This window comes from Hyperolius riggenbachi, chromosome 3, assembly GCF_040937935.1.
Source record: "Hyperolius riggenbachi isolate aHypRig1 chromosome 3, aHypRig1.pri, whole genome shotgun sequence".
Lineage (NCBI taxonomy): Eukaryota > Metazoa > Chordata > Amphibia > Anura > Hyperoliidae > Hyperolius > Hyperolius riggenbachi.
In genome coordinates, this window is record NC_090648.1 from 434,848,238 (window position 1) to 434,871,391 (window position 23,154).

At 46.7% G+C, this 23,154-nt stretch overlaps 1 protein-coding gene across 1 annotated transcript in view; it reads left to right on the forward strand.

Moving 5' to 3' along the window:
* The window catches only part of PKP2 (plakophilin 2), a 162,863-nt gene that overhangs the window by 80,596 nt on the left and 59,113 nt on the right, over window positions 1-23,154 (forward strand). The window contains exons 5-6 of the mRNA XM_068277652.1: window positions 2,011-2,218; window positions 13,464-13,641. Of these exons, the coding sequence (XP_068133753.1) occupies window positions 2,011-2,218; window positions 13,464-13,641 (386 nt within the window). The remainder of the gene's footprint in view (window positions 1-2,010; window positions 2,219-13,463; window positions 13,642-23,154) is intronic.

Consider the following 23,154-nt stretch of genomic DNA (forward strand, 5'->3'; position numbering starts at 1 on the left):
GTTAAAGGGGCACTATTGCTAATTTCATCTATTTTCATCCCCTTAAAGGGACACTTAAGTCAAACAAAAAAAATGAGTTTTACTCACCTAGGGCTTCCAATAGCCCCCTGCAGCAGTCCGGTGCCCTCGCCGTCTCCCTCCGATCCTCCTGGCCCCGCCGGCAGCCACTTCCTGTTTCGGTGACAAGAGCTGACAGGCTGGGGACGCGAGTGATTCTTCGCGTTCCTGGCCACAATAGCGCCATCTATGCTGCTATAGCATATATCATATACCATATAGTAGCATAGAGGGTGCTAATGTGTCTGGGAACGCGAAGAATCACTCGCGTCCCCAGCCTGTCAGCTCCTGTCACCGAAACAGGAAGTGGCTGCCGGCGGGGCCAGGAGGATCGGAGGGAGACGGCGAGGGCACCGAACAGCTGCAGGGGGCTATTGGAAGCCCCAGGTGAGTAAAACTCATTTTTTTTTTACTTAAGTGCCCCTTTAACATACATATGCCTTATTGGAGTTATGCTATTGCTCAGTATATAGTCCTATCAAAATGTAATTTTACACTTGTAATAAACATTTACAGCCAGGCAGTCACGTCAGTAGTAAAACCTTTCCGACGCCAGTTCAGCATAAACCATTCTGTAGTAGGGAGGCATCTGCTACTGATCCTTGAGCTGCCGTTATTTTCAACCCCTCTGGCCAGCTCATTTATTCTTTACCACGTTGTAACTGCACTAATGTGCAGTTACTGAGCCCACAGCAGCCGCTGTAAAGTGCAGCACGCAGCCTTCTCCATACAGCGCAGGATGTACCTATACGGCTGTGTGATGATACGCTGCCCGGCTGCTAAGGACCCCTTTTGTGAAGCCGGCAATAAAACGGACAGCTATTGCTGTCCGTTTCCATGGTAACCCGGCACCGGCAACATACAAAGCAGGACACAGCTGTAGCACTTGTGTCTGCTCTTTGATGCCGCCGCCTAGCACACTTCAGAAGCCGGTGCCGGGTTACCATGGAAATGGACAGCAATAGCTGTCCGTTTTATTGCCGGCTTCACAAAAGGGGTCCTTAGCAGCCGGCCAGCGTATCATCAAACAGCCGTACATGTACTTCCTGCGCTGTATGGAGAAGGCTGCGTGCTGCACTTTACGGCGGCTGCTGTGGGCTCAGTAACTGCACATTAGTGCAGTTACAACGTGGTAAAGAATAAATGAGCTGGCCAGAGGGGTTGAAAATAACGGCAGCTCAAGGATCAGTAGCAGATGCCTCCCTACTACAGAATGGTTTATGCTGAACTGGCGTCGGAAAGGTTTTACTACTGACGTGACTGCCTGGCTGTAAATGTTTATTCCAAGTGTAAAATTACATTTTGATAGGACTATATACTGAGCAATAGCATAACTCCAATAAGGCATATGTATGTTAAGGGGATGAAAATAGATGAAATTAGCAATAGTGCCCCTTTAAGTTGGGTGGTTACCTGGAGGGAGGGGAGGGGGCAGCATCAGCAAAGGGCCACAAATGCTGCTTTATGGAAAGGGGTGGTCTCCAGAGGGCCCCAGGTTAGTTTTGCCTGGCGGCTCCATTATTAGTAGCAGCCCTGTGAGCAGGGACCACCCGTACAACATAGCTGTAGTCTTCTTGACCACAAGCAATTGATGCTAGTCTTCCCTTCGTCACTAGCAGGAATAAAGATCTGCATGAGTTTCCTAACATGGAGACATTAAGATGAAATGGGGTCCTAGGTAAGGCAGCAGACATTGCTCCCCCAGCTTGCCCGTTGGCCATTCAGGAAAGGTGAGGGAGGGACAAGACTTCAGGGAAAATGGCAGCGAGGACCCTGGTCACCGTTCAGGCACTAACATTGTAAATCATTAGAAAGATGAGGGAATATGAATGGGATTGAGACCTGGGATGTAAGGGTGAGATAATGGATAAGTAAACTGTCTCTATCCTTTCTGAAGGCCGGCAGATCCCTTGAAGTAGTTCCCCTCTATCATGTCTGTCCTATACTCTACAGGTGTATGCCTTGGGTGGGATTCCACGGCTCATACGTCTCCTGAACAGTGATAGTGAGGAGGTCCAGCGAGCAGCCTGCGCAGCACTCCGTAACCTGGTCTTTGAGGACAACGATAACAAGCTGGAGGTTTGTGAGCAGCGAGGAATGCCAACTCTTCTGAACCTGCTGAAGGAGACACATGACCTGGAGATAAAGAGACAGATAACAGGTGAGGCCTCTATCCTCTATCTATACCAGAGTTGGGGACAGAAAATGACCACTAAGGGAGCCCACACTGCTATTTTCTTGTTTGCTGGTGGCTTATAAGTCATTTTATGACAAGTTGTGAAAATATCACCTAGGTCCTAGGAGAAAACTCAGGAGAAGAAGTGAATTGCATATGGCCCCCTGTGTCCTCACTCTCACACGAGGAAAATTCTTGGTTAAAATGGTGCTTAACCTCCTGAGCGGTATGGACGAGCTCAGCTCGTCCATCACCGCCGGAGGCGGCCGCTCAGGCCCTGCTGGGCCGATTTTTATCAAATAAAGTGCAGCACACGCAGCCGGCACTTTGCCAGCCGCGTGTGCCGCCTGATCGCCGCCGCTCTGCGGCGATTCGCCGCGAGCAGCGGCGAAAGAGGGCCCCCCTAGCCGCCTGAGCCCTGCGCAGCCGGAACAAAAAGTTCCGGCCAGCGCTAAGGGCTGGATCGGAGGCGGCTGACGTCAGGACGTCGGCTGACGTCCATGACGTCACTCCGCTCGTCGCCATGGCGACGATCTAAGCAAAACAAGGAAGGCCGCTCATTGCGGCCTTCCTTGTTTATTATGGGCGCCGGAGGCGATCGGAAGAACGCCTCCGGAGCGCCCTCTAGTGGGCTTTCATGCAGCCAACTTTCAGTTGGCTGCATGAAATAGTTTTTTTTTAATTAAAAAAAAACCCTCCCGCAGCCTCCCTGGCGATCTCAATAGAACGCCGGGGAGGTTAATGGCTGCTGGCTTCTGAGTTCTGCTGAGCTAAGAACTAGGCCCCACCGGGCCCCCCTGCAGAATTTCTGAGCGGGACCCCCCTCCCTCCCTGGGGTCCGTTCGTGGCCGTTTTGTGGGGGCTGGAGGGGTGGCAGCATGAGGGGAAAGCCTTGGCCACAGTCGGCGGGGAGAGGGGAAGTTCCCCCCTCTCCCTCACCTTGGGGCTCTCCCCTCTGTGCTCCCCTCCAGCTAGTTACAGTGTGGGCAGCGGCGGGCAGATACATACCTTCCATGCGTTCCGCCGCATACGCCTCACTCTAGCGGCTGACGTCACTTCCGGAAGTGACGTCACTTCCAGAAGTGACGTCAGCCGCTAGAGCAAGGAGTATGCGGTGGAACGCACGGAAGGTATGTATCTGCCCGCTGCCCACACTGTAACTAGCTGGAGGGGAGCACAGAGGGGAGAGCCCCAACGTGAGGGAGAGGGGGGCAACTTCCCCTCTCCCTGCCGACTGTGGCCAAGGCTTTCCCCTCATGCTGCCACCCCTCCAGCCCCCACAAAACGGCCCCGAGTGGCAGCAGGGGCTGCAGGGCCTATTGTTACGCCAGTGGATGAGAACTCACCTCCACCTGCTCGTGACGTCACATGACGTTACACAATGAATGTGAATGGGAAGTTAAGTGTTCGCAGTATAGTTGTCGGGGATCTTAAAGATCCGATCCACTCTGACGGTCGTTATCATCATCCACGTGATTGTGACTGTACCCAATTTGCAGGATTGCAGAAACAACCGCTCGACGCCTAAAAAAAATCAACGGTCATTGGGAAAATCACGTGGTGGGTACGGGCCGTAAGATGCTTTAAAGTGTACCAGAGCTGGATTAAACAAAACATTTTATATATACCTGGGGTTTTCTCCAGCCCCATCCGCACGGATCGCTCCCACGCAACCGTCCTCAGTCTTTCCACAGCTCCGATACCGGGTCCCCGCACTTCCGTCAGTCAGAGCCAGTCTACACAGGAGAAGTGCGCCCTCTACGTATCTCTCCAGCGGCTGCTGGAGAGATACGCAAAGAGCGCTCTTCTCTTACATCAGACTGGCCGCAACTGACGGAAGTGCGGGGACCCGTTATCGGAGCTGCGGAAAGACTGAGGACAGCGGCGTGGGAGCGATCAGAGCTTATGGGGCTGGAGTATTATCCAGCTCTGAGTCCCTTTAACTGGTTTTAATACTGCACACATATCACAATTCACCTGTAAGGATGGGGCTGGGAGTCTGATTTTGCTGTGTTCCTGAGAGGGCAAATCCTCTGTATTCTGTTGCTGAGATCAGATGGCAGACAGCATTGAGGAGGAGTCACCCGGGATGAGTTTGTACGTGCTGCTGGATTATTACTTAGCTTTGTTTAGGCTGTTGGGCCCGGCTCCTCCTTGGCAATTTGTAGCTTAAAATTCCAAGATCTTGAGATGATGGTGACTCATCAGGACCCCATATTGTCCACACTGTAAAGAAAAAATTAGCTTTACCTGTGCGTTTTGTTTTGAGCCCCTTGACAACGAATAGATAAAGACTGGGCGTAGGCAAGCAGATATTCCCATCAATATGTGACATAGGCCTTGACATTCTGCTGACATGCTAGCACTGGTGGGCAGTGATGTCACCCCTCCCATCACTCCCCCTTTCTCTTTGAGAAGAAATTACACTTTTGCTATACAGCTGGCATACATATATATTGCTGCCCCAGGAGTCGTTTTGCAATACAGTGTTATTACTAGACAACTGAAGTGAGAGGTATATGGAATCTGCCATATGTATTTCCTTTTAAACAATACCAGTTGCCTGGCAGTCCAGCTGATCTTCCTGCTATCAGTAGTGTCTGAAACCCACACCTGAAACAAGCCTGCAGCTAATCTTGTCGGAAACATCTGATTTGCATGCTTGTTCTGGGTCTATGGCTAAAAGTATTAGAGGCAGAGGATCAGCAGGACAGTCAGGCAATGTGCAATGTTTAAAAGGTAATAAATATGGCAGCCTCCATATCGCCCTCACTTCAGGTGGCCTTTAAAAATGATCTCTCCTCTTCTGCCAGGTTGAATGCATAGCTTTCACGGAATTCCTTACTCCAACTTTTGCATCGGAATTTTGCAATTTGAAAGTCAAAATATTAAATCCACAGAATTCTGGCGCATTTATTCTGAACGTTACGCAAAATTACATTCGTGTAAAGCACAAACTTTTGAAATACACAGCAAAAAATGTCTACTGAGCATGCTCAATAACATGTTCAGTAGACATAAATGCAAAAAATAAGATGTAAAATAGCAAAAGTAGCAAAAATTCTAAATTGTAAAAACTGCATCCTATTGTGAGCATATTTTTTTTGCAAATTCATACAAACCATAGATAAAGAGAAACTGTAATAAAAAACCGTGTCCCTGGGGGGTACTTACCTTGGGAGGGGGAAGTCTCTGGATCCTAATGAGGCTTCTCCCCAGTGGCGTAGCTAAGGAGCTGTGGGCCCCGATGCAAGATTTACATTGGGGCCCCCTAAGCACTCTATACATAACAAATGATACAGTGCACTAAAACCTGCCAATGGCAACTACAGTGTCAGAGGTGCAAGAAGGGGATGGGGAACAATTTGTTAATGATTACTACTATGTAAAGTATCTATATGAGTGGTTATTACCAGCAGAGGACCATTAGAGAGTTAATACTGCAATTGAAGAAGGGCCCCTCTGGCTCAAGGGCTCCAATGCGGTCACAACCTCTGCACCCCCTATTGCTACACCCCTGCTTCTCCCGACCTCCTCCTGTGCAGCACCGATCCAGTGCTGGCTCCCTCGAACAGTTGCAGATGGCAATATTTACCTTTGCGATGCTGTGTACTGCAGGCGCTTCTGGGCCTGCATGCATTCCGCCCACAAGATTGTTGGCGCCAGTGGATTTTCTAGGGGTGTCCATGCTGGATTGGGGCCACACAGGAAGGCGGGAAAGTTTCATTAGGATCTAGAGGCTTCCCCGTCCCAAGGTAAGGACCCCATAGGGGCACTTTTTTTCCTTAAAGGTTTTCTTTAAAACACACTTCTGGTGAAATTACCTCACATGCACAGCCTGTTATTAAGTCTTTCCCTCTGCTGTTTAGGTCACATGACCACATTTTTAAAACAGGATTTTTAACAGCAGAAGGCTTGCTCACTGAAACAGAAGAAGTTTTCCCTATTTAATAATCTTGCTTGTATCTAGTCTTTGATTTTAAATCATATCTGAACTGGTTCAGCAAAGTTGATTTATCCTTACCTTTGGCTTCTTCACATCCGTCAGTTTCTTCTGGGTCTCCACCATTGTGTAGCTATCACCCTAATTAAAAGCTCTGATCTTGCTGGGTCACAACACCGACACATGAGCACAGCTCCTCAATCAACGCATGGGCAGTACTCAAAGACTTGTAACCGTGCATGTGCAGAACGCTCCCGGCTACAGGAGTGGGATCGAGGAAGGTGTGTGGACAGGACAGCACATGTGCGATAGCTGTGACCCAATCGGGTCAGAGCTTTTGATGAGGGATGACAGTGGCACAATGGAGGGGACCCAGAAAACACAGAGGGGCCTCAAAAACTATGGCAGGCTGAAAGAAGCCCCAGGTAAGTAAAAATCGACTTTTTTTGTACTGATTCAGGTGTGCTTTAAGTTCAAGGAGTACTTTAGTCAAGTAAAGAAGGTGCCCCAGCATACTAAGTAACAGAAGAAATAACATTTAAAACCCAACCCACCACATACAGATCTACAGATATGGATTGCTAGTCTACCAAGGAGACTGCTCAAATGTTGCCTTTTTACTGTATAAAGTTCTTAATAATTTCATCCAGGTTTCCCAAATAGTTTTAACTGTTGTCCCTTGTGCAAACCTCCAGACTTCTGACACCAGTAGTTCCTGTCTGGTAAATTTACTACAGTGGGGTGAGACTTGCTATTGTTTCACTGGAAAGCATGGTGGGAGCTGAGTATCTGGAGAGCAGTGAATGGGTTATTCATGAACCAGAGTTCAACAACTCCACCCAAAGGCCAATCCAGTAACTGACAATATTCAGCAAACTGAAAACTTTACCCCATTTCCAACCTGAAGGAAAATTAGGGCCAGCCTGTTGGCTGCACACTCATTTGATTGAAGAGCAGGAGAGCTCTGATCATACAACCATCTCTATAGATTTGAAGTTAGGGACCTCTCCCAGTACATACTGTATAATGTTTTCTCTTACTTGCTTGGACTCAGCCTTGATTCACACTACAGTAAACAGTCCTGCATCTGTATTATACATGCACACTAGTCCTTTGCTATTCCCACTTTGGTCATCAGATAGACGCATCCTTTGTCCAAAAATAATCATACTTTTTGGGTTTGTCTGTCAAAAATGGAGTTATCAGAACAGGAAAGGCATGAACTATCCCATAGAAACTCATTGCAGGCTTCATCCTGCCCATTATTGTCTGCTGACTGATATATCAAAAATCCAGGGCAGCAGAAGTACTGGGAGTCCCCGATTTACACACCTCCCAGTTACAGATGACAAAAGTGAGCATAGGAAGCACAACTGGGAGCACAGGAAGCACAGAGGAGGCACAGTAATTGGATAATGCACATGTTTCACCTTACATACAATGTCAACCTAAAGGGGCACTATGGCAAAAAAAATTTAAAATATGTACAAACACAGACAAATAAGTAGTTTTTTCCAGAGTAAAATGAGTCATAAATGACTTTCCTCCTATGTTGCTGGCACTTACAGTAGGTAGTAGAAATCTGACCGAAGCGACATGTTTTGGACTAGTCCATCTCTTCATAGGGGATTCTCAGCAAGGCTTTTATTCTTCATAAAGATATTCCCTAAAAAGGATTTAAACAATGATGCTTCCCTTCTCGCTACACAGTTTTTTAAAGGCAGTTGGACAGAGCAACTGCCATTCACTAAGTGCTTTTGAAAATAAATAAATCCCTGAGATAAATGGGGGGATCCCAATGAAGAGATGGACTAGTCCAAAACCTGTCGCTTCTGTCAGATTTCTACAACCTACTGTAAGTGACAGCAACATAGGAGAAAAGTAATTTATGGCTTATTTTACTCCAGAAAAAAATGTACTTCTTATTTGTTAATGTTTGCACATATTTTAAATTTTACAATTTTTCGCGATAGTGTCCATTTAAGAACAAACTTAACACTCCCAGCTACAGGAGTGATGATGTATGACAGGAGTAATACATCAGTGTTTCACAACATTTTATGTACCCCTTTTAAAATCCTGTACTCACCAAGTACCCCTAGCATAGTAAACATTATCACAAGTACCCCTTGACATATATATTTAATCATACCAGGGGTGCTCGGATACCCCTTTTCAAAATCCGAATTGATCCGGATCCGGATACCCAGATATCCGGATCTGGATCAGATATCCGAATCCGAACTTTCAGATATCTGCGTTCATGCGGATATCCGAACGCATTATCCGGGTGGATTCAGATATCCGGATAGAAAAACCAGAAGTGCCCTTTAAATTGCTGTAAAAAAAACATTTTTTAGGGTAAATGAGGCATGTAGCATCATTATTTTTTAAAGGGGAACACTAATTGATGATGTGGGGACTTAAAATCCACCCCCCCCCCCAAAAAAAAATGGCTGTCAACATCAGGCCTAGGTTCCAGACAGCGGTCGTGCAGCCCACATTGTGTCCAAAGTTCAACCGCACAACTGGGACATGACAGTTTTCAGCCAAGACACCTCCAAAAAATTACGCAGCAATTGTGTTTTGGGTTAAATATAGGTGGTATCAGTGGCCTATGGCACCCTGGCCTGGCGGTGGGAGCTGCACAGGCAGCAGGAGCAGGGCAATGCAGCGGCAGCAGGGGTAACGTGTGCCAGGAGCATGCCGTACGTGGCAATTGGCACTTAGCACGTGGCACTTGGCACGTGTCACTTGGCATGTGGCACTTGCCAAGTGTCACATGGCACTTGGCAAGTGCCATGTGGTAAGTGACACGTGACATGTGCCAAGTGACACGTGCCAAGTGACACGTGTCAAGTGCCGAGTGACAGTCAGACAGCAGAGGAGAAGACACTAGTGCACATTAACTGTCACAATGGCACTGCTTACAACACTGCAGTTCTGTAGAAAGACGCTATGTCTCATCATGGCAGCCCTCCTTATTATACATGGGGGCTGGCCAGTGTTCCTTTCAGTGATTAGGTGCCAGGGTTTAGGTTGGGAGTCCTCTGATTGGCTCAATGAGGTCAGGTGGGGCTGGCCAGGGTTCCCCTGTGTGATTGGTTGCTAGGGCTTCTGCTGGGAACCCTCTGATTGGCTCCAGGACGTCATCTCCTTAGTTACAGTATTTCGGATCCGGATATATGCAATATCCGCAAATATCCGCAGGTAGCTATCTGGATTTCCGTTGCATACTACATGATAATTGGCTCTAAACGATTTCCAAGCATTTATTATTGCTTTTAATCAGCTAAAATACTAATTTGGTATTGCTTAAATAAGATTTATCATTTTCTAAAACTCTAAATCTGTTATTCTTGGTTAAGTATATCAAGCCCGAGTACCCCCTGGACCATCAGAAGAACCCCCTGGGGTACGCGTAGTTCTTACATAAAGCAGTGGCTGCCTGTAGTTTGAACTGAACCTTTTAGACCGTAAATGTAAAAATCTGCTTTTGCCTAGCATGTTACAATGTTTCCATTATGGACACTAATGTGTCTCCTGATTAGGAAGTCTACAGCTGGGAAGAGCACAGAGGAGTGATACAATGTAACAGAATCACAAGGCCAGTGCAGAAATGCATACAAGGACACAGCTGAGCTCTCTTCCTCCTGTGCAGTAACTGGGCCACTGGTCAGGTCTGTGTGAAAACATTATTGAACTTTGCAATTTCGCTTTCATTGTTCCCAAACATGGGGGGGGGGGGGGTGTGTGTGTGTGAAAATTCAGGTTGTTAAGCAATGGTATGAGTGGACCTGTTGACAGTGTAAGGCCCCTTTGAGATGGACAGCGGGCAGGCAGTGAATTCACCGCTTGTCAGCTGCTAGCACTGGACAGTCGATCAAGCTGGTCGGTGTGCAGAAAAGACATGTTGTTTCAACAACATGCCCTGTCGGCAGTCATGACATCCATTTTGTTTGGTGTATATACAAGCCTTAAAGGACAACTGTAGTGAGAAGACTATGGAGGCTACCATATTTCCTTTTAAACAATACCAGTTGCCTGATCAAAAACACCTGATCTCCATATGCTTGTTCAGGGTCTATGGCTAAACGTATTAGAGGCAGAGGATAGCCAGGCAACTGGTCTTGTTTAAAAGGAAATAAATATGGCAGCCTCCATATCCCTTACTACAGTTGTCCTTAAAAGAGGAACTGTAGTGAAAATAACATAATGAACTAAATTGTTTTTGTTTACAGTATTAATTTGTAGATTATTTAGTCAGTGTTTGCCCAGTATAAAATCTTTCCTCAACCTGATTTACATTCTGAAATGTATCATTTGACATCTTTAGTTCTGCCAGGTGATCTCTACACAATGTTGGTTACTGAGAGTTCTATGCACAGAGGGAGATACTGATTTCTTGGCAAAAAGCCATTATTTCCCACAATGTAACAAGGGTCACATACAGCACACTGTCAGGACCATGGGTCATGGTATGACACTGTGGGAGGGGGCTCACCACAATTCAGCCACACAGACCCCTGTGATGATCTATTTGAGAAAAGGAAAGGATTTCTCATGGGAAAAGGAGTATCTGCTGCTGATTGGGATGAAGTGCAGTCCTTGGTTAAAGTTCCTTTTTAAGAGCAGCAGTGGTGTGTTTGCAGAGAAGCATAGGGAAGCTGGCAGAATGCAGAGACATTAGACCTTATGTATAGTGTAAAGTGTACAGGCTGCTTTGGAGTGCTTATTAAAAATAATAGCCAAGGGGGTCCAATTTTCTTTTTAGGGAAGCAAAATTAGTAATGCATTATAATTACATTTCTTTCAGGGAGCTATTGGGAAATGATTTAATATGTTAATAGTTAAACATTCTGTACATTCCCTCTACTAAGCTGTCCATAGTAGGTCTCTCCTCTTTCCTTGTTGCTGTGCAGTCAGCCATGAAATGAAAAAACTGTCCACCACCAAAATATACATGATGATTCATACTGTCAGGTATGTGACCAGCAGCCGCTTTAAGATTAAATGACTCACTGTCGGACATAATTACACAGGTAACTGCTGAGACAGAAAAAAAACCCGTCCATCAGGTTCAGCCCATTAGTGCAGGAGAATTAGTCCTCGGGAAAGACAGACCCCTCTGGGCACCTGTGAGCAACCTAATCCAGAACGAATCCCCCAGAAAAGTAGTTGGATCAGTTCTGTGGATCAGTATGTCCTACTGTCCATAATTCAATTAAAGTTAACCTTTAGTCAAGGGCCAAGGCATGGCTCAGATAAATGTGACAGTATCTATGTCTTGCTCATTCCCACAATGAAACACATACATCATGCCACAGGAAGCAGGAAAGTTTGTAGTTGCAGTTGGTATAGTGGGCAGCCACGACACTCACTATTTTATTGGGTGCCTTCGGCCAAATTTCCGCTTATAGCTGCTATTAACATGGGTGTCTATGAAGGCACCCAAACTTCCCTGGCATGCAGCATTTATCATGTTTTGCGACAATTGTGGCGTGGATATCAGCGGGTTTGCGGGGGTGGGGGCCTGGGGAGATGCGAAGATTATTAGAGGTTAGACCTGAATAGAGAGGTCAGTTAGGGTTAGACATCAATTGGGGGGAGGGGGGGGAGGCAGGGACAGATTTTGTGGAAAGGCCTAGGCCTTGGGCGAAAGGTGGGCAAGGGGCAGCAGGACACGAAAGAGGAATTTCTGCATATGGACGAAGAGGCTGCAAATGGAATACAAAGGTTGCAAATAAGGAGCAGTGCATAGAAATAGGCAGCTGCTGCCCAATAGACCTGTATAGAACTATAGGAGGCTGCTGTACATGAATGTTGGACATGGAAAAGGAGGCTGCACAAGGAATAGGAGGTGGGTGCTGCACATGGAAACCGCAAGAAAGTTTCCAGGGGCAGGAAAAAAATTATGGCCTTGGGTGGGGACAGGGTCAGTAAGGTTAGGCATCGGTGGATGGGGGGGGGGGGGGGGTCAATTAGAGTTAGATATTAGTAGGAGGTTTGGTTAGGATTAGGTATCAGTAGAGGGAGGTCTTGAGTAAGAATAGGGTAAGGTTTGGAGATAGTAAAATATTGGGAAAGTTTACAGGTATTTTACTATCCGATACCAGTGACCAATTGTAGAATATTGGTCATTTTACCAATATTCTACTAGCCGCTGTCTCCGGTGTACACATTTCTACAGCAGCCTTTTTACACATACGCATACCTCAGGACCAATGCATTTCTATCCGAGGCAGTGAAGAGTCATTACAAGGAAATTCACAGAAAGCTGAAAGCCTGGTACACACAACCAATTTTTAATAGCCAGTCTCTGGCCAATTTTACCACGTACATGTAGCATGAGGGCCAACAGATTATGTAGGTAAGCTCTCGTACTAAATGGAAGTTATAAAATTGGCCAATGACTGGCCATACAAAATTGGATGATTTGGAGCAGGGTTTGGCCTTTCTGGATAGGTGCACAGCTGCAGGTATACATAGCGTCACCATACATTTTGGAATTTGAAAAGTTCGGTTTTAAAGATAATAATTCATAGATCATTTCTTTTAGAAATTGTCTTGTTGGCCTTTGAGTTAAGCTTGGTTTAATTAAACAGTGGTGGCAGATGTTTCAACATAACAGGAATACCAGTGGAACCCAGAGTAAGCGATAAGATTCAATTGCAAAATGAGACTTTTTAGGCAACTGCTTCACTTTTGCTCCAATTTTCCTTTGCCTCTGACTTGATAAATCTCCCTCTTGTTAAAGGAAACCTAGAAAAAAAACATAGAAAAGAATGTTTTATACATACCTAGGGCTTCCTTGTCCCCCCTTCAGGCTGATCGCTCCCTCGCCCTCCTCCTCCACCGCCTGGATGCTCCTCTACACGTTAATTCTGCAAGTTGGGGCATACTGGGCATGCCGCGTATGCCCCATCACACTCCTGTCACCAGGAGAGTTCTGTACTATTGCACAGGCCCATGGGCAAGCGTGTGCAGCCGGACTGTGCCTGCGTTGACTGGAGCTGATTTGCGGAATTACCTGGCCACCTAGCAGAGGATCCAGGCGGAAAAGAATGATGGCGAGGGACCGATTAGCCTGAAGGGGGCTGAAGGAAGTATGTATAAAACTTTTTTTTTTTACTTGTCTCAGGTACCCTTCTAAAAATACACTAAGTAAAATCAGGAGCAAAAAGAGTGGTGGCTTCAGCCTCTTTATTTTTTCTTACTATGAGACTCTTTCTGAATGTTGTGTTAAGCAAGAGGAAAGTTTTCAGTCTGCTGGTTCTGCTCTTGCAGGCTTACTGTGGAACTTATCATCTAACGACCAGCTGAAGGTCATGCTGATCCGAGACGCTCTGAACACCTTAACCAAGAGCATCGTGGTCCCGTGCTCTGGCTGGAAGGAGGGCGAGTACTCCAAGAACGACATGATGAGTGACGCTGACATCTTCTACAACGCTACTGGATGCCTCAGGTACTGATGTGTAACGGGTGAGGCCAGTTATGGTTATTTGTTCCGATTACCGGGGTTTGTGTTGTAAATAGTTAGTCCAACACAGTGAATACATTAGAATGTCAAGACAGTGCTGTCCAGAGCAGGATCATCCACCAGGCAACCTAGGCAAATACCTGGGGCCCAGTGGGTGTCCAGGAGCCCAGCTACACCTTCTATGACTACTTTCCCCCCTCAGGTTACCAATAAGACTTAGTGGAGTCAAAGCTTCTTTCTTGCCTTGAGACCCATGTCATCTTGATCCTTCTCTGGGGCTATCTATGCACTTCTGATTTCCTTTCATATCGTACAGAGCAGGATCAGCCTCAAGGCAAAACTAGGCAGTTGTCTAGGATCTGAAGATAATATAGGGGCCTGGTAAATGCTAGCCTCCACCAAATCTTAGTAAAAAAAGCTGAGTACCGGTAATCATCAGCAGTGATAAAAAAAACTGCTATCTTGCTTAGGGCCCCATTTCTTCTCAATCCTTTTCTAATATTGTACACTATATGCCTTCCTGAAATACACACAACAATGTGTATAGTGTGAACAAGGCGTAGAGCTTTAAACACACACTAAGATAGAGCTCGACCAAGAGTCTGGTGTGTGTACAGCTGTCCTGATATGTCATGAAAGGTTTAGAGAATGCCGGATCATTTCATGCAAGTGCATTGCTCCCCTCCTTACCCCTTCCTCTGGCCCTCCTCCCATTTCCATAGTGACGGTATGCACCTCTCTGGTGTACCAGAGCTACATGCCTGTACGACCCTCGTAGCTTGATTTTGACAAGTTGTGTTTTTAACTGAAGCTGTGTATGAATGTTAAGCCACAAACAACTTTATTAACAGCACATGCCTAATCAATAAAGTAGTCTGCGGCTTACTTTGCTGACTCATCCTTGGAGGCGGCCCCATCCCCCTACACACTGTTTTTTTTTATGTGCACCTGTAAGTTTATAAAAAAGTTACATACGTCAGAAGGGGTAAGCTTCTGGATGCTCCAGAGGCATCCCTGATTCTCCGCTGCTGTCTGGGACCCACTTCACCTTCACAGCCTTGCTCCCCTCCATGTTGGCTTGCCCCCAAATTTTTTTTGTTTTTTTGTGTGTCTTTAACAAGGAACCTCCATTGACAGTTATTTTTGAGGATTTCAAGGAAATGTGACTTTGCACAGTCTCTACACTCAGATTAAGTACAATCTCGCAGCGCCAAAGTGAGAAGAACTATCGGCTCAGTTGTGACGATGTCATGCATGTATACTTTTTTTGCTTGTATATCAAGACGTTGCGTGTATATCAAGTCAAACTTTCCTAAAAATGTTTGCTTTTATATCAAGTTACTCTCAATTAAAGCCAAGTCACTCTCAATCAAAGGTTTTACTATATTTTTAGTGAAATTTTCCTTTTTAAAACAGAAGGAAATTTGCAATAATTCAGCTATAAGTGAACATTTGTGGTTACCCACAATGCACCACTACTGAATATGCAAACTATCTCTTTTAGCCCTTGTAGGCCAAACAAGCATCCAGAACCGCTGGTGTATAGCAAGCCTATAGTTTTAATTATTACACAGCCACACCAACCCCACATATAGACAGCCTGTTTCGGGCTTTTGGCCCTCATCAGTACATGACAGGGATTGATATGGCTGTATGGGATAGGGCTTGGACCAGTACAACAGAGTAACCAAGCAGCTCTGGGTGACCCAAACCACTAGGATAATTTTAAATCCTATAAATGGCTCTGCCGTCCTCCTGCTGGTTTAATCTATAGCCAAGCAGGTTGGCTAATACAGATACATGTTTGAACGCATGCATACCGTTGCATAGTAATACAGTATATACAAATAAGAGAAAACAACAGTGCTGGTTTTCCATGCTTGCAGCTTAATTATTAACAAAAGTAGATAGGATAGCGTGATCGTCTGTACATAATGCATGTTGCAAATAAATGGGACATTGTCTGCCTCAAATAAGGTCACATTTGCAATATTCTTTCTTGCAATTATTGTATGTTTTTTAGACAGCGTTTGTATTAGTCACCGTTACATGTATGTTGTTTACTGCCGCTTTATGCGCTTGTTTGTTCAGCACTATGGAAAGTGATGACTCTGTATATTAACCTTTTCGGGACCACGTGCATTAGATTCTACGCCGCACTTGTGGCTGTTCTAGCCTGATGCGGCGTAGAATCTACGCCGGCCTGCAATTTCCGCTCCCGACGCGATCGTGCGCACCCGGAGGGGGAGATTAAGCTGTCATATGACAGCCGACATCTCCCCCGAGTGATCAGCAGCCTTCGCGTATGGCTGCTGATCACGTGATCACTACGATCGCTGTCGGATCGCAGTGATCACATTGACAGTGGCGGCGGCAGGGGGGAAAAGAAGAGGATCCACTCACCCCCCTCCGCTCTGGCCGGCATCTCACGGAGCGTCTGACGTCAGCGCCGGGTCCCGGCTTGATGACGTCATCAAGCCGCGACCCGGAACTGATCGTCAGACAGAACGGAGATGCCAGTCGGAGAAGAGGGTCCCGTGGGGCTCATCGCTGGAGCCTGGAAGGTAAGTGAAGGCTGCTGGCAGAAGGGAGGGCCCAGGCCACCATGGGGGGAAACAAATCCTGGCAGCCACAGTCGTGGTCCGGCCGCCTGACCCCCCCAAACGCGCGCACCCCCTTCCCGCGCAAAATGCCTGGTCCTTAAGGGGGGGTAGGTGGCCGGTCCCGAAAAGGTTAAAGAGGAACTGTAGTGAAAATAACATAATAAATAAATTTGCGTATTGTTTACAATATTTATATATAGATTATTTAGTCAGCGTTTGCCCATTGTAAAACCTTTCCTTTCCCTAATTTACATTCTGACATTTATCACTAGAGGTGACATCTTTACTCCTGCCAGGTGATCTGTACGGAATGTTCATTACTGAGGGTTCTATGCACAAAGGGAGAAATTGTTTGCTTAGCAGTCGGAAATAAACTTTCATGACAATCATGGTCATGACATCACACTGTGGGAAGACTTTCACCACGACAATATCAGCCACACAGACCCCCAATATGAATTATTTGAGAAAAGGTAAAGATTTCCTGTGTGTATCAGCTACTGATTGGGATGAAGTTAAATCTTGGGTCAAAGTTCCTCTTTAATGGGCCTTATATGAGATCAGTCAGAAACACACTATATGGCAGCGTCCAAACTTCCGGTGTTGGCGGGCCCCCAAAAAGCCTGTTTCATCTGGAGGATCCAAAGGCTTTCCTCTATAGAGGAAAGTGTCTGACTTTTCACTTTCTCAAAGTTACAGGCTTGCTTTAATAGCACAAACTAAGTTGTCAATGAGACTATTTTTACATAAAAGTGAACCTCCAGACTAAAAATCTACTCAGCAGAACTGAAAAGGCTTGGTGTTTCTTTAACAGTTTCACAGCATCAGAACTTTGTTTTTCTTACCAAAGCATCATTTTTAGCTGCATTTTTAGCTAAGCTCCACCCATCAAAGAAAACTGCCGGGCGGTTTTTCCCTGATGCTGTGCAAAGAATGATGGGATTTCCTATGTTGTTGTTCACATTGCCTAGCAACTGGGAGGGGTGATCAGCACACAGGACAGTTGGAACTGTGTCTCATGCTCCCTGTCATCTCCTTTCAGCCAAAAAGATGGCTGCCTCCATAAAATCACAAACATTTGCCTGTTCTTTTAAAACAGGGTGGGTAAGTGATTATATTACCTATCTATTTTAATTAACATAACTAATGTAACTTAATGGAAGTATGTTTGTTTAGGCTGAAGTTCCTTTTTAAGCACTCCCTGCTTAGCTAAGTGTCAGTTTGGCTCTGAGGCATCCGAATCAAATGGTGTTGACAGGACTCAGGGATATGAGAGGTCAGAGGGAAGATATGTCATTCCTGAACTTGGTCTTTCATCTCTTAAACTTTTAATTGCATTCCTGTCCTCCAGGTACGTGTGTCCACTGATGGCTTGTTGTTGTACGCTGGGCCTGTTTAGGGGTCACAGCAGCACCTGTGACTAAAGCCTTCTCCCTCCTAGAATACAGTGCAGGAAGGAATAACTACGCTCACTTCTCCATAGATCCTGTGCAAAGAATAGGAGGGTTTAAGTTGCCTCCAGAAGATGATTGCTAATTAAATCCCTGCATATTTAGAAGTATCTCCTCCTTCCTGACTTCATTATAAAATGTATTTCTGAGGACAGTTTACCTCTGATTTGGTCTCAGAGAACACTAACGCATTAACAATCCAATCACACTGTACTGCAATCCAATCATGCTCCGCTACAATCCAGTCCCAGCACAATGTAATCCGGTCATGGATTGCTTAATGTTTGGAACTGAATATGCATCTCCTCTCAGTTAAAACAAATATACCATGAGATGCATGGAGGTTGCTGTTGCAGTCCTCCTTCCCAACAGGCACTTTCAGGTGTTAAAGCTTGATTTTGTTCTAATTACAATTCTTAGCTGAAGAAAACCGATCTAACGCAGAGTAGGTAATGTCTGGACACGTTCAAAGCCATCGGACCTCAGCGTTATCCACAGCCAGTCATCCCATATAAGGAAACAGGCACAACTTGGAGTAAGGTGAAGGGCTATTTTATGGATACAAATCATATTGTGAGAGATCGCGGAAAAGCCACCACATGTGCTACTGAGCAGGCGGCTGATTCCGCGTCCAGTGCGGCGGTTTGCACGCGGAAGCGTGTGTTTGGTAGCAGGGCAGAACGCGGAAAAGTGGCCGCATGCAACAACAGTAAGGCGGCTGGATCCGCGTCCAGCGCGGCGGTTTGCACGCGGCAGCGTGTGTCTGGTGTGGCTGAGTCTGTTAGTGCACATAGACTTAGGAATACACGCGCGCGCTGAGAGGCAGAATTCTTTTACTAAGCAGGAAGAGTCAGCTGACCATGCCGATCAGCTGACTTCTGAGCGGGATACTATTGGTTGAGCAATTAGGGGTGGTGCTGGAGGGCACTACTCCTTATATAGTTCCTGCTGGTCACTTGCAACTTGTCTGCCGTTGCGATCACTACGTGGAAGCACTCAGACCTAGTCAGATCCTCAGTGTGTTTGAACCAGGTGGACCTGGGAATACACACTTAGTCAGATTATTTGAATTGTATTCTGTTTATGCTTAAGCTAGTTCCAGGGTGTAGAGACCAAGGACCTCACACCCAGCTTAGGGAACTGTGTTATCATCTGTCTTATACCTTAAGCTAGTTCCAGGGTGTAGAGACCAAGGACCTCACACCCAGCTTAGGGAACTGAGTTATCACCTGTGTTATACTTCAGTCTAGTTCCAGGGTGCTGAGACTACGGACCTCGCACCCAGTCTAGGGAAACTGTATTATCATCTGTGTATTCTTCAGACTAGTTCCGGGGTGCTGGGACCAAGGACCTCGCACCCAGAATAGGCATTGTTTGATATATGTTATGACTTATAGCTTTTCTGACTACTCTTCTGTCTTCTGATTCGGTACCTCGTATATCTGATATTCCGTTGCCAGACCCTGCTTGACTTTGATACCGAATCAGCCTTCTGTCTTTGTACTTAATCTGTCAGTGTGTTGCCGACCCGGCGTGCCCGACCTCGAGAGCTATCTCTCCCCTTTAAGAGATAGTCTCCAGATCAGATAGTGACCTCTGTGACGGACATTACGGAAAGTTGTGCGCAAAATCGCCATCGACTTTCGCATGGTCGTGCACAGTTCCTGTCAGTCTTGGGTAAATACACAATAGATGTCAATTTCCCTCTCTCTTACTGAGTACAGTAACCTCCCCCACATCCTGTTGAGGTCAGGAAAGAATTCACAAGTGGCCAGACCACCTGGGGAGCAGCATTTGGTCACATAGCTCATGTTCCACCAAACCAGCTCAAACTGGTTGAACTTCAAATTTCCCTCCAAGCTTATAGCTTCACACAATGGGAACATTTACTTTATTAATAATTCAAGATGGGTTTGGCACAGAAAGACAACAAACACATTTCCTGATACCCAGAAATCAGTTCTATCACTCACATGATTTATAATTTTCTGGCTATCAGGAATCAACAGAGAATCCACTTGATCCGGCCTGCGTAGAGCAAATTCGACAGACTAGGCGTGTATAGACTCATTTAATACAGAGTCGCGTGCTGCTTATGAATATGGTCTCGGATTTGCGTTGCACCCATCTGGGGCGGAATTACACAAATTATTAATAATTGGTACATTCCTTGCTCCAAGTCTGTGGGTGGTAACTTGCCTGCCAGGAGGTAACCCTGCCTCAAACACACCTACTTTCCAGGTAGTGACCGCCCCAAAACTCTGGTCAGTAAAAAGCGTTTGCAAGGAACTCCTCCCAGTTCTTCAATTTCCATCTACCAGGAAGGTCTAGACATGTGCTCAAGGAGAACCGGGCGCATGGTGTGTACAAAGACTTTAACCTGAATGCCTACTTTAAACTGGACTATTTTCTTCATCCTTCAAATGGACTGCTCAGCTAACTAAGTAAGAACTTTCTGATTTTATTCCTTTTTATTTTTAAGCTCTGTGTTTTATATGTTAATAGGTGTATATAACTGTATGTAATGCATTTGTGTTATTAAACGTTTAAAAATCGTTTAGCGGTTATGACCTGTTGCTGAACATACACAATCGTACCCATTCTCCTGAACTCGCTACCCTGTGTTTAATAGAAGTATACATTTATAACCCGTATGCGAGAACCCGGCCCAGACATAACGATCTGACCCAGATTCTTGCATACTGCTAAGGGTTAATAGAGCGTTCTCGAAGTCCTAGTAAAATTACAGTGGCGGGCTGTGTAACTCGCTTGGTGGCAGATCTTTGAATTGTATATGTGTGTGGAGTGATTCGGTTGGTATCAGAACGCTCCCTTCGCGAGTCAGTTCATCAAATTGCGAATGCGGGTTACCCTTCGTGATGAACAAATGACCGTGTAAGAGGATTTCTGACGCTGATCGATTTACCCCATCCGCAGACCGGCCTAGCGGTCTGTGACATTTGTTTGGCAGCTTTTTGGGATTTGTGTATGTTCAGAACATCAACGGCAACGTTATTTGATTAACCTGCCAGAACAGATCAAAAATCTGTGGTTGATAACCGGTGCATTACCATTTATATAGACTAAACGTGTAGCACAGAGTTCCCCCCCAATCTCTTTTCCTATCCTATCTTTTATTTGGCAAAAATGGCTGCAGCAAGATACAAGAAAATGGCAGTGGCAGACCTAGTGAACTTGTGTGAAGAAAAAGGCATTGTGACTTATAGAAAAAAGAAAGCGCAATTGATTGAGGACTTGTTGCGACTGAATACCCAGCCGGAGCAGATGCTGGGAGAGCACACTCCTGGTTCAGACGGTGCTGTAACTGGGGCAGAGGAAAGTGAGCGGTTGGAGCAAAGCAACCCACTTCCAGACCCAGAGGAAAACGGGACCGCGTCTGAACCGGTCGCTGTAACTGCTGAGGAGCATGGTGGCCGGCAGGAGCCCGCCCATGCCAACCTGTTCTGTGTTCCTGATGCTGGAATGCAACCTGGATTACAAAGGCTGTTGGAGACAAATCCTGAGCTGTACATGCAGATTGTCAGAGAAAACGCTGACAGAGCAGAACGAGACGCTGACCGTTCAGAACGCCAGGCGGAACGGGAAGCCTCAGAACGCCAGGCGGAACGGGAAGCCTCTGAACGCCGGTGGCTTGCTGAGAAGGAGGCGGCAGAGAGAGAATCCGCCCGCCGACACGACCTGGAAATGGCCAAACTGCGAGCGCAAGGCCAAAATCCCTCACAAAGTGCTCCGGAACCCCGGCCCACAGCAGGCCCGTTTGGGACTCCAAAGTTTAAATTCCCAGAAATGGAGAAGGGAACCGACCCGGACACTTATTTACACTCCTTTGAAAAGACTTGTCGTCAGCATCATCTGCCCCAGGAGCAGTGGGCGAGATATCTGACACCCAACTTGCGGGACAAAGCGCTTGAGGCGTTTGTGGACTTACCCGCTGAGAAAGACAATGACTATGAGGCGATAAAAGCTGCAATTATCGCCAAATACCAGCTGACTCCAGAGGTCTATCGCAAAAAGTTTCGCTCCCTGCAGAAAGGCCACACTGACTCTTACACCGACCTGGAGAGTCGCCTGCTGACTGTGTTCAGGCAGTGGTCACGGGGCCTCAAAAAAGACTCTCACCAAGGTCTGGAGGACCTCATCGTGCAGGAGCAGTTGCTGAACTGCTGCACTCCAGATGTCCGGCAGTTTGTCTTGGAGCGGAAGCCTGAATCCGCCAAAGCTGCAGCAGAACTTGCAGACACTTTTGTGGCCACCCGTGCGCCGGACAGCCGCAAACCTCCAGTCCCGAGCTGGAGAGGGGGGAGACCTTTGCAACCCAGCTCTCCTCCCCCTGCGAACCGTGGGAATCGGGTCCCACAGCCACAGAGGCCGGGAGCTGCACCTGCTGCTCATTCGTCAGATGCGACCTATGTTCCGAAGTGTTACCACTGTGGACAGCGAGGACACCTCAAGTCTGCCTGCCCCGAGGTGAGGACGCCGTCTCCAGAGCCTAGCGCAGAAGTGGCTAGCGCATCCTCTACTGCACACGCCTACCTCGTCATGGGAGCAGCAAATCCTCGACTTTCCGGAAATCATCAAGTCGTGGAAGTTAATGACCAGATCGCTGTTGGTTTCCGTGACACAGGCGCAGAGCTTACCTTGGTTCGCTCTCATCTTGTAGCCAGGGAGAATTTCCTGCCTAATGAGCGTGTCACACTTTTGGGAGTTGGTGGCGCACACGCACGCATCGCCAAAGCTCGTGTTGTTCTCGATTGGGGAAGGGGCCGCCAGTCAAAAGTTGTGGGGGTGACAGATGACATCCCAGTGCCTGTGCTGTTGGGCACCGATCTTGGCACCCTACGATCCTTTTATGAACCTGTGATCAACACCCCGGATTGCCAGTCTGGACCCACTCAGGTACTGTACAAGCTTGGGGTGGGACAGAGGGAGGCAGCAAGGGTAATGGTACCTAGCCCTCCTAGGGAAGGAGGCCAGGAAGCGGTACCTGCTTCTAATGGACAGCTGTCTAATCACGGTTTGTCTGATTCTAAACCTGTCACTGTTGTTCCAGATACCTGTGTACATGATGTGAAAAATGAACGTAACTGTGATGTTAATGTTGTACCAGATGTTGCTAATAGATTTCATGCCGAATCTCCTATTACTAAAAATGATTTATGTTTAAGTGTGATTGCCTCTAACCTAAGAGGTAACAGTCTTGTGTTGCCTGGGTCATATCCGTGCTTGGCAGTGGAAGCAGGCCAGGTGTCAGAGCAGGCAGCAGGGGGCCTAGACCTCCCCTCCTGCTATGACAGCCAGAGTGCTCCACCATTGCCTGCTGTTAACAAACAGCTGGTGGAGACAGGCCATGCCTTCCCTGTCTCACCCTTGCATGTTTTTCCCTTGCAGAAGCAACCCAGTGCAAAACTGCCCAGAGGTCCACC